The following is an 11,050-nucleotide window of genomic DNA, read 5'->3' on the forward strand; positions in this document are numbered from 1 at the left end:
TGCTAGGTGTCCACCACAAACTGTTTGTGTAACCGTTGTGTTTGCATAACAAAATGTATTTAATAGTAAACAATACAGACATACAGAAAACATTGTCTTAACATCATTGAAAAATTTTATATGCTTTTTCTATTAATAACAAATAAAAGTGTATCAAATGTCACTAAAAAGATTCAATATCCTGAAGGAAATCAAACATTGAATGGTAAGGCTAGTTATTTTTGGTCCAGTTATCCATCCAGACTTGTATACGTTCAATGTTTGATTCAATATCATCAGGAGTGTTGCTGTTTAGCTCCACGACTATTTCGTGTGGGTAGGAGTCGCGCGCCTCCTCCAACAGTGTCTGCATTATCTCACACTCTATATTGTCTGATAGCTTCTTGCCGGAATAGCCTCTGCAGCGTATTACATAACATTGTGATAACTCACCAGCATATAAGCTAGTTTGAACCCAACGACCTTCACCAATAACACTCTCAATTCAGCGAGGTCAAAATAAGGTCAGCTGAAGGGGTGGCGAGACAGGCCAAAACTCTGGGGCATCAATATTCAGTTTCAAGCCAACACAGACTGAACACGGCCAGTGCCAATATTAGTATAATAACACAGTATATATAATACAGTATACAGTAATAATATATTATATACAGTCAAATATCTACTTGTAATTACCTCAACATTTGAATTTTTCCACGTATCGGTTGCATTTGAGCAGATATTTTACTCAGAACCCAAAGAAATTTTAAGTTTTTTTCAAAACATTCTAATTTAACAGTGAAGAAGCTGGTGAAAATTAAATTAATAAATAATATGAAAATGGTATAAACTACACTAAACTAAATTTCACCTAGTCTATGTTAGAGTGAGTTATGCCACACATCCCTATCACCTTCAAACCTACACAATGCCAAGACCACATCTCTGAATGTGTTCATAAAGTAAGAATAATTATAAACATTATATCACTGATTAACCCTTTGGCAGGGGAAACGACCAAAATGTTGTTTACCGGTTATGTAGGGAAACGACATTTATGTCTATTTCGGTAAACATTTATAAAGCTGTCACCTAGTAACGTTAAACAAAGGATATGCACACTAGTAAGTTTTAAATATCATCAACAAGATATCAGTCGATGATTTACAATATGAAACGATTATCTGAGAGGCGTTGCTTTGTGCTAAAAGCTTAACAAATCGCGCCTCCTTGGAAAAGAATAAAAGTTGGAAAAACCAGTCAACATCGGCTCAACTTTTAAAACGGTAAAATAAAAGATTATTTGATCCTGCGATCGTTGGTGATTTTTTGTCTGATCAGAATAAAAATACTTCAAATGATAGAAGTGATGTAAAGTTTTTGGACTTTCAATATACTTGGAATATACAGAGAAAACGATCGTTATGGTGGCTCGCACGGCTACGTTATAGCGTTTGACTCTACCGAAAAAAAATGCTTCCAAGCATTTTATACAGGGACAATTGCACATGGTTGTATTTTTTTAGTAGTAGATATGTGAATGGATGTTTATGTATAAAAAATTTTGTTCATAGAAATAAATTTAAGATTTGAGCTATGCCTGTTCATAAAATATCGATTTTCTTGAATCTTCAAAAATAAATTACATGAGTTGCGGTTGTTTTTGGGGGGCTTATACTTGGTCAAACGGTTAATCAAGAATAATTATAAACATTATCACTGATTAATCATTTATGTATTGACGCAGTTATTCTTCAGTCATTTATTCATAAATTTAAGTTTTATTTAATGTAATTGTTTTTATGCTGTTTGTAATTACGGCCGGTATTTATTAAAGAGTTGCAATAGAGCTACGGAAATAATTAAATAAATGATATTGTATTTTTATAAGTATATTTGCTCCAAGATACAACAGTTAACATATGAAGTAACCATCCGAAGGAAAAAATTTCAAACGTAGAGATAGATTTCTGCTATGCATATGAATATTTTCAACGATCTTCATCTATAGTAGCAACAACAAACTTATTGTAATGGTAGACTTTATTTCTGTTAAGAATTACAAAGGAAAAATGGGGTCAATAACAGAACAAATTGCACCGTGCTGGACGAGTGTAGATCTCATTTGAGTCACACATCGAATATATTAGTCCCACGCATAGACCTGTGTAACTAACTATTAATAAAATACAATATGTACTTTTTATGATGATTGCCAGAACAGGAGTAAAAATAAAAACATGTCGCAAGATCAAATTTCCAAGAAACTTTTAAACAGGAGAGGCTTCAAGATTGAAGTGTACCATGAAAAAATTGTTAGAATTGACAGGCATGTAACAGTGCTTGATATTTTTAACTTATCTGTGTTCACAATCGACAAAGAATTTATTTGGTGAATGAAACCAATTCACTCAACGAAAAAACATTACAATGTTAAATACTTTAAAACATACATATTAACCCTTTCGCAGGCAAGTTTTTTTGGACTATTTGAGACCCCCTGGGCAGGTTAATTTTTCACCAATTGATTTAAAAGAAATCATTGATACACTTTTATTTATGATATTGTATACGTGTATTGTGTTTTTATTATACAGGTAAATACAAATAAACATTTAAAAGTCAAATTCTTAAATAAGTGTTTCTCTAGCTATAGTAATTTTGGAAGCATTTGACCTTGCAGAGGCCTACATCGCGTTTTGATACCATGTGCTTATTCTTGTTCCTCTATAGCTTTGCCTATAGCCTTTAGGGGACGCCATGACAGTAAAAGAAAGTTGTTGCACTCTGGGAAAATATTCAGAAAGCAAAAACAAAAGCAGAAACAAGCTACAAACAAAATTCCCAATTTTCTTTAAATGCGTTTTTATTTCGGATTTTTCGTTCGTTTAGTAATGCAAAAACGATCGTTTTTTTCTCAAAACGGCTAATTTTTTTGTTGCTAACAGAGACCAATATATTGCAGTTTGCTATTAGTAAAAAAGTTAAATGAAAAAAGGCAATAAGCTAACCAGAAATCAATTTATAAAAAATGTTCGCGTGGCGACATAATAGTCGCTCTCTGCCCATTGGCGTCAGTATCGACAATAATGTTGCTTTGCCTGCAAAAGGCTTAAAACAGTCTGGATCAACATTTTCATAAATTTTCTGACATGTTCCCTTACCTGGCAGTCAGTCTATCATAGAGCTGAGTGTTGTCACACCGGAGTACAATTACTAGGTCAAACCACCTTTCAGGAAAGAAATCACAACCGTGATAGTCGACGATTTTTCCACCCTCTTGCATTCTGTCCTCCATGTCATCCAATAGCTGAAAGTGTATCACTGATTATATAAAGGTTTACCATTTATGGCTACCAGCTATAAGTCACACCGATGGGAAGGAATGAGTGTACAGTATACCAGGGATCGCTAAACATATTATGGAAATGTTTACTTTACCATATCCATAAACATAAATGTTTCCATAATTTTATGGAAATGGATATGGAAATGTATTTTAGAATTATGGAAATGGAAATAATATGGAAACGAATTATGGAAATGAAAATAATATGGAAATGAAATAGGGAAATGTTATGGAAATGGAAATCATATAGAAATAAATTATGGAAATGTTATGGAAATGGAAATAATATGGAAATGTTATGGAAGCGCAAATAATATGGAAATGAATTATGGAAATGGTATGGAAATAATATGAAAATGAATTATGGAAATGTTATAGAAATAATATGGAAATGAATTATGGGAATGTTATGGAAATGGAAGAAACATTTAAATGAATTATGGAAATGTTATGGAAATAATATGGAAATGGAAATAATATGGAAATGAAATAGGGAAATGTTATGGAAATGGAAATCATATGAAAATGAATTATGGAAATGGAAATAATATGGAAATGGAAGTAATATGGAAATGAATTATGGAAATGTTATGGAAATGGAAATAATATGAAAATGCTATGAAAATGGAAATAATATGGAAATGAATTACGGAAATGAATTATAGAAATGGAAATTGTGACATATACGTAATCCCTGCAGTATACCTGGTCCTCATGGAGAACTGGGCACCCTCTGTCCTCATCATACCCATCAAAGTAATTATTCTCTTTAGCTAGATCACCAACATTTATGTACTCTAGTTTTGTACGCTCTGCCAATTCCTGGCATAGGGTAGACTTGCCGGTCCCCGGAGTACCTAGTGAAAAATACAACCATTTGATAGAACTATCTGACACACCAGGTTGTCATGACCATCAGAAAAAAACAACAGATAAGGCCATCTGACAACCGACTCACACCCTACTCACGGCAAATTATTATATTAGTTAGCTAACTTGGCTGAGGGGTTATCTACTCAAACCTCATATGAGACTAATTGTGTCACATTTAATTAAGTATTCGCTAATAAGGCCCGTGCACGCTATCACTCAAATCAACATTTAGCTGTGCAATGGACTGCAACAATTAGCTGTTTTTATGTCATCACCAGTGATAAGGTGATAAGGTGTACACACTATGATCGATTAGCTGTAGGTGATCGATTAGCTGTAGGTGATCGCTAACCAGCAACCCATTAGAAATTACAAAATGGCATTGGTTATATCGCAGGTCCTTTTATTATCGTTAAAGCACATAAATTACATAATTTTTTATTGTATATTTCAATACATCAGAGTCTTGGCTTTCGAATGAGCTATTGTTTGCCATGGTGAGACAGACATTGGTTGGTGTTTATAGGATTTCCCCAGAGCTCTACCGCGAAAAGGTTTACTGGCATAGTCTCGAAAATTGTGACGTCACAATTCTCATATTCGTTGTTGTGCGCTCTTACCGCTTATTTATCAACTACGAAAGTGACGATAATGACGCTCGTGGCAGGCGAAGGTAGGACAACTCCACAGAACCAATGAAGATGACAAACGAATCAGTGTCATTAGTTCTCCATGTACATATTATTTCTATAATAAGTACCTCAGACTCCAAGAACCATACTATATTTTCCCGATGATATTATACACTAGCTCTTTATTTTTAATGCGATGTTAAGGGTGACGACTGAGACTAATTAATTTCAAGCATTGCGTGATCTCGCAAAAGTGCGATTGACATTTAGTCCTAGGGCCACGCAACCACAGGTCATAAATCAATCGACGTGATTTCATTACCTTTATCAACGACAGTACATTTATTGAAGCATAATTAATTAACCCAGAACATGTGTTTGTATTGGTCGGGCGTTAGCGGGCATTGTTGATTATCTAGAATCTTAGTTTATTATTAGCGCTCTCCGGGTTTAACAGCACCGATTGTCACAGAAAAACGCAGCCTCAATGGCAGCGAAAGGCTCATTTTGAGTACCTGAACCAAATGTTTTTTTTGCAGGACGTACTTTTGACACCCCGTTTTTCATAGTTCTATTATTCTTTGTGTATTCGAAAAATTGTGCTCATTCGAAAGCCAAGACTGATGTATTGAAATATATAATTAAAAAAATATGTAATTTATGTGCTTTAAATTATCTGATCATGCAATTCATTGTGAGCCATGCTTGCAATATGAAATGACACCAATCTTCGCAAATAACGAAATTGGATCCAATGCTGTCAACAAACAGCCAATCGAGATGCTAACAGTTGCGATCACCGGCGTCAAAGTTCAACATGTTGAAAGTTCATCGCATCGTCGCTAGTAGGGATGGCATTTGTTGTTTGAAAAGGTGTTACCGACTATTGTTGGAGTTGTCCTACCGATATCGATAGTATCGAATTATCAATGAGCAGACAGAGTTCACCGATAGTTATCGCGTGACTTGGCAACTGGTAAAACTATCGTATTATCGAGAAGATAATTGCAAATTCACAAAACATTTTAATGCCATATTTTTGTACAACTTTACTAGCCAGATGACTACATGTGCCTGAAAAGATCAAGGATTGTGAGAAGGGATGGGCAAAGCCGTATAGTTTCGCAAACTATAGTTTCACAGACGCACAATTTCGACATCCAATTCTTAAGATTGGCTTTTTTTAAACAGCAGTCTATTCTGCAAAGTAAAACTAACAACAAATATTTTATATGTCGACAATGCAGCAAAACAAAATATTTTTATTATAAAAAAACAATACGAGCTTTTTGTCATCTATCTGTACCCAGGGTCAAGGGTAGGATAAAAGAGAACTTTTGTAGATACTTCGACTGGTGACATTCAGATTGGTAGAACAACGCTGTAACACCTGCACCAATTAATCTTTTTTACGTATTTATGGGCAATTGCTTAGCTACCTATTCTGTTTTGTCGACACACCTGACAATCTACGAAATTGTATATATAATAGATATAACGCTACACGCACGTCTTTTTCTCTGTTAAGCACGGCGGGATAAATTAACATTCATATCAATTTTGAAAACTCACCCGACTTGACACTTCACGTTCGATGGAAGTTTTTACATAGTACGAAGCAAAAACCTTCCATATTCTTTTTACGTTACCTGAATTTTATCGGAATTCCTGGAAAAATCTGGAATTATAGGAGCGCTTACTGTACTTCAATTGATTGCATAGAGCATTAAAAATTGTACCGTATAAAACTATGTAACAACTATATATGCAAACCTGCATTAGATGCAAAAAACCAAATAAAAGAATTAATAATCCATATATTTTTATTGTCGTTTTATCTTAGCAACACGTGAATGGTAGTGTAGGTTTGACTATGCGGTAGAAAGTAGTAGAAAAATGCGGTAGTTTGTGGTAGAAAAATAGTAATTAAGAAAAAGAGTAATAGAAAAATGTTGAGCAACTTACTCTAAATCACACTAATGATACAGAGTTTAAATTACCATAATTACCTTATCATTATTTTTACGTTCATTTTTAATTTTCATCAGCTTCTTACTATTATGTACATTATTATTATTATGTATTATACCATTTCGACAAATTCTGGATGCCATATGCTGGAAACAGCTTTGTGTGCCAAGACAAGTATATGTTCAAGTTTTCTGTTTATGCCAAAAAATATGCAAAGTTGATCGTGGTTTGATTGTACTTGCCTTTAAAGAAGATAAAAACAGTTCTCAAACTTAGAGTTTATTGATATTTTCCATAAAAAACATTTAACAAAATTAGCACACGCCATATATGTATGTTTTTTTACATGTTGATGATAAAAAACTTACTTTATCAAAAGTTAATATAGACCACACTAATAGAAAAAAATTAGTAGGCTTACCCTAGGACACTTATGTTTTCGCATCATCTAACTTTCGCATTTTCGCCGTGTCATCCTCTCGCAAAAATTTCATGAGCGAAACTATCATAACAAACGAGCAAAAACGCGAAATTAAATAGCTTTGTTCATTGATATCCATAAAAAATCTTCATATTAGAAATGCAGGCAATTTTCGTCTGTGGTCGGGCTCAATGGGAAATTTCTGGTAAACTCATTATAGCTAATACACCGACTGAGCAGCATGGCAAAGCAAATTAAGATGATATCAGTTTAGTCACCGAATTTGTAACTGATGAGGATGAAAGTCTGGAAGTCATAAATTTGAAGAATGATTATAAAAAACTAAGGCTAAAAAATAAGTTTGAGTAACAAATTCATTCACTTTAATGCAGTGAATGAATTTGTTACTAGTTTAGTTAGAATGATTGACCTTATTGCAACTACCAACACCGTCAACACTTTGTGTCAATATTATCTTAGTTCCATAGGTGTACTTTTAAGTATAGGGTTTACAGTATATTAGACTTCACTTTGCTATAAAGAGGTAATAAATAAACTTTTTTGGTGAGCACTTTTATTTTGCAAGGCAAATACTCTAATGACCAGATAATTCAACCTGAACGATTGTATAAATTTAACCTATAGGCCTTGTCATCGCGGCTTATAATTTCATTGCAACTCTGGAGTCTACTAGAACTTAGTAGCAGATTAAATAGGTAGTCTTGCAATATTTGACAGGTAACTGGACTTTTGGGCGACAGACACTAGGGCGACAGACACTTGGGCGACACTTTCGGTTTGAAAGGCGACAACGTCAGACGGAAAGGCCACACGGCAGACAAACCGGCGACAATTCCAGACTGAAAGGCGACAAATTTGCTGTTTGGTTGAAGGCAAGGTAATGTACTGACAAACTATGAGAAGCTGTCATCGTGTGCAATGCTTACGTATATTTTTGAAATGTAGCCTTGACAGTGTTATTGTTTTTTTTTACAAACGTTTTTATAAATCGAAATAGCAACATGTATTTTTAAACGCCATTGGTGGGATTTCTCTGATTATGCTAGCCCAGACAGTTAACAAAATATTAAATTTTTTTTTCTAAAAATGTATCTAGCTTATTCAATTAAAACACCAAAACTTGTTTTTGTATCAGAATGTTTGTTCAAAACTGTTCGAAAAGTCACGTTCTCGGCTGAAATGTCGACAATCTTGTCTCTGATTGTTGAAACTTCAGAGTTATCTTACCTCGAGAAGAAATAGTTTTATGGTTTCGATCGTCAAAATTCACAGTAGCTGGGAGAAGTTTGCTCTTTGTGTGAGATGAAAAGACAATTCCCTATTATTGTGATTTCTCATTTACATGTGGAAATAATGATTTCCTTATCCTTGTTTCTTTACAATTATGATAATAATTCAATGTCATTATAATGAAGACTCAATAGGCGGTTCACACTGATCTATGTTTGTCGTGATTTTATTTGAGTATGAAGAATGAAGGCTTTTTCTGACATAGGTGTCTAAGATATATCCATATTTTACTAACTTCTGCAGCTTGTTGCAAGAAGACTAAACAGCAACACAGAAAGCTTATGGAGAAATGATCCATTCCAAAGCATAGAAATCAACCGGTCCTGATGCCATGTTACCTTTAGAGTCACTTGAGATATTTGACCGAATTACTCTGGTCACAGATCCCGATGGCACACACAACCTGTAGTTTGAGATAATGAGGAGTGATCAACACCTCAAAGACCTTTGTGATATATACTCAGTTGCAGGTTAATGCTGCCACGTGCCACATCATATACTATATTTTGCATTTTAACACGCACTGTGAATCTTTTTTATACACGACTATTTTAACAAAGAACAGACTTCAAAAAAGATGGGAAGATATTACATAGACAGCCATCAGCTTGAACTTTAATGACAACTTTATTAAATAGTGGTGTAGGGAATTTTCTGCAATTATTTTTGTGTATGATTGGAAGTGCAAGTGCATTCGAGTACCTGTGAGCCACTGTGTATAATTATACTCCTGTAATTCAAATTATCTTTTCATTTAAGTTTTAGAATTAGCAGAAAGTAATATTCAGTTGCCAATTTATAACCGTGAACCTGATCTCATCATTCTAGATATAAAAGAGAAGTTCTATCACTAGATGGGTTTATCTACATAGTGTCAATCAGAATGAAGGCATTGTAAAAAAAATTAATGCTGCAAACTATTGATATACGTATTTTTGAAAGTTATATATGATAAAAATCAGCTTTACTATTTGTATAAATATACCAAAAAGCAAATTTATTAAAATTTATCAAGCTAAACTCATATGTATGTATTTATTTTCATACTGCAATCAGAACAAGAATATACATTAATTTGAGAGCTACTACTGAGGGTCCTAATACGTGATACATGAGCCAAAGATAGTATAATGACTCATCAACAGCGGTATGCTAGTGACTCAAGAATGCATCGCTTCAAAGGGGTTAAAAAAGTTGGTACCTCTATGATGTTATAAATTAGGCGGTAAAGAATCTCAGACTCTTGCCACACTGATAAGCAACTTGACAGTTTTTCCAAGCATTCAAGGAAGGAAGTGAAAAAGAAAATAGTGACTGGCTAAATGACTTCTGAGTGTGTAGAGTTGACAGACTCTAGAGTTAAATTTGTGGAAAAGGATGAACAGAAGAATAGTTGGGCGATTGAAGACAGATTAATCTCAGCAGTTTTTTTAATAATAACCATCTCATTTAAATAAATATTAGGTACATTCAATAATACAATATGAAATTCTACTGGGTGTAAAAGAATAATGTAATCAGATTAATGAGGATATAAGCAGGTAATAGATGCCAAGGAAATAAGGTGAAGCAATGCGTGAAAAATATACTAATGCAAGATTTCCGATCTGGACATCAATAAAGTTGGCGTCTTGTTAGTGTTCACTACTAATTCACAACAACATAACAGGACTTAATATTTTGAATTAATCCTGCCCTCAGAATTGTCGCCTCAATGTCCAGAATTGTCGCCTGTTTGTCCGCTGTGTCGCCCTTCCGTCTGAAGTTGTCGCCTTTCGAACCGAAAGTGTCGCCTAAGTGTCTGTTGCCCTATTGACTGTCGCCCAACCGTCCATAATTCATTTGACACAAAACTCTGCTACACATTGATGAACACTTTTGATACAAGAGTGAACCAATAGAAGTAGTCAGGTTTGGGGCTAAGAGAACAATATGAAGCTTATTAGTTTATTAGCTGAACTGCACTAATTTGAAAGTTTTAAATAAGCATAATATAAAATGCACAAAAAAGTTCCATAAAATGCTCATCTCGAAAAATCCGACGCTTCTTATTTACAATTACAAAATTATCAGCATACATAGCTTAATATAAGCCATGCAGCCTATCGGTTTTAACAAGGGGACAATGTGGCTGTGTGGTTTTAAACGTGTCACATAAAAAAGTAAATAAAAATCAGTCATTATACAAACAAATAGTGTATGTCATTGCTGTAGTTTCTAAAAAAATTCAGTTTAAGAGAATGGCTAATTTAATCCAGTAACGTAATGTCTTTTAAGCGTTGCGTTATAAGAGCTAGCAGGTTAAGCAATACTTCCTGTACACTGTTCGTTAATAATAAACTAATATATGACGCATGTAACCTGTTACAAGAATATTTGGCTTGCTACGGGTGTTGTCCATCAGAAAAGTGTGGCTTTCTTTGGCCTTGGCACGCGATTTACATTTTTTTTTCAAAAGGGAAAACACTTTGTACAGAAATGATCTCCAAACTGGTAAAACGACATATACAGTTA

At 34.1% G+C, this 11,050-nt stretch overlaps 1 protein-coding gene across 1 annotated transcript; it reads right to left on the bottom strand.

Moving 5' to 3' along the window:
* Nucleotides 1-35: 35 nt before the first annotated feature.
* Nucleotides 36-11,009, bottom strand: LOC137388627 (adenylate kinase isoenzyme 6-like). The gene is made up of 4 exons (XM_068075104.1): nt 10,898-11,009; nt 4,034-4,185; nt 3,144-3,289; nt 36-398 (listed from the first exon to the last, which is right to left on the bottom strand). The coding sequence occupies exons 1-4, from the start codon at nt 10,935-10,937 to the stop codon at nt 212-214; spliced, it is 525 nt and encodes a 174-aa protein (XP_067931205.1). The 5' UTR covers nt 10,938-11,009; the 3' UTR covers nt 36-211.
* Nucleotides 11,010-11,050: the final 41 nt, after the last annotated feature.

The sequence above is a fragment of the Watersipora subatra genome, chromosome 2, assembly GCF_963576615.1.
Source record: "Watersipora subatra chromosome 2, tzWatSuba1.1, whole genome shotgun sequence".
Taxonomy (NCBI): Eukaryota; Metazoa; Bryozoa; class Gymnolaemata; order Cheilostomatida; family Watersiporidae; genus Watersipora; species Watersipora subatra.

Bases quoted from the DNA above. Each gene is read 5' to 3' on its own strand.
- LOC137388627 (XM_068075104.1), bottom strand. From the start codon at position 10,937: ATGGACAACACCCGTAGCAAGCCAAATATTCTTGTAACAG. The intron at 4,186-10,897 runs GTTACATGCGTC...ATTTTTCACTAG, and splicing joins GCCAAATATTCTTGTAACAG to GTACTCCGGGGACCGGCAAG. The intron at 3,290-4,033 runs GTATACTGCAGG...ATACACTTTCAG, and splicing joins CAGTTCTCCATGAGGACCAG to CTATTGGATGACATGGAGGA.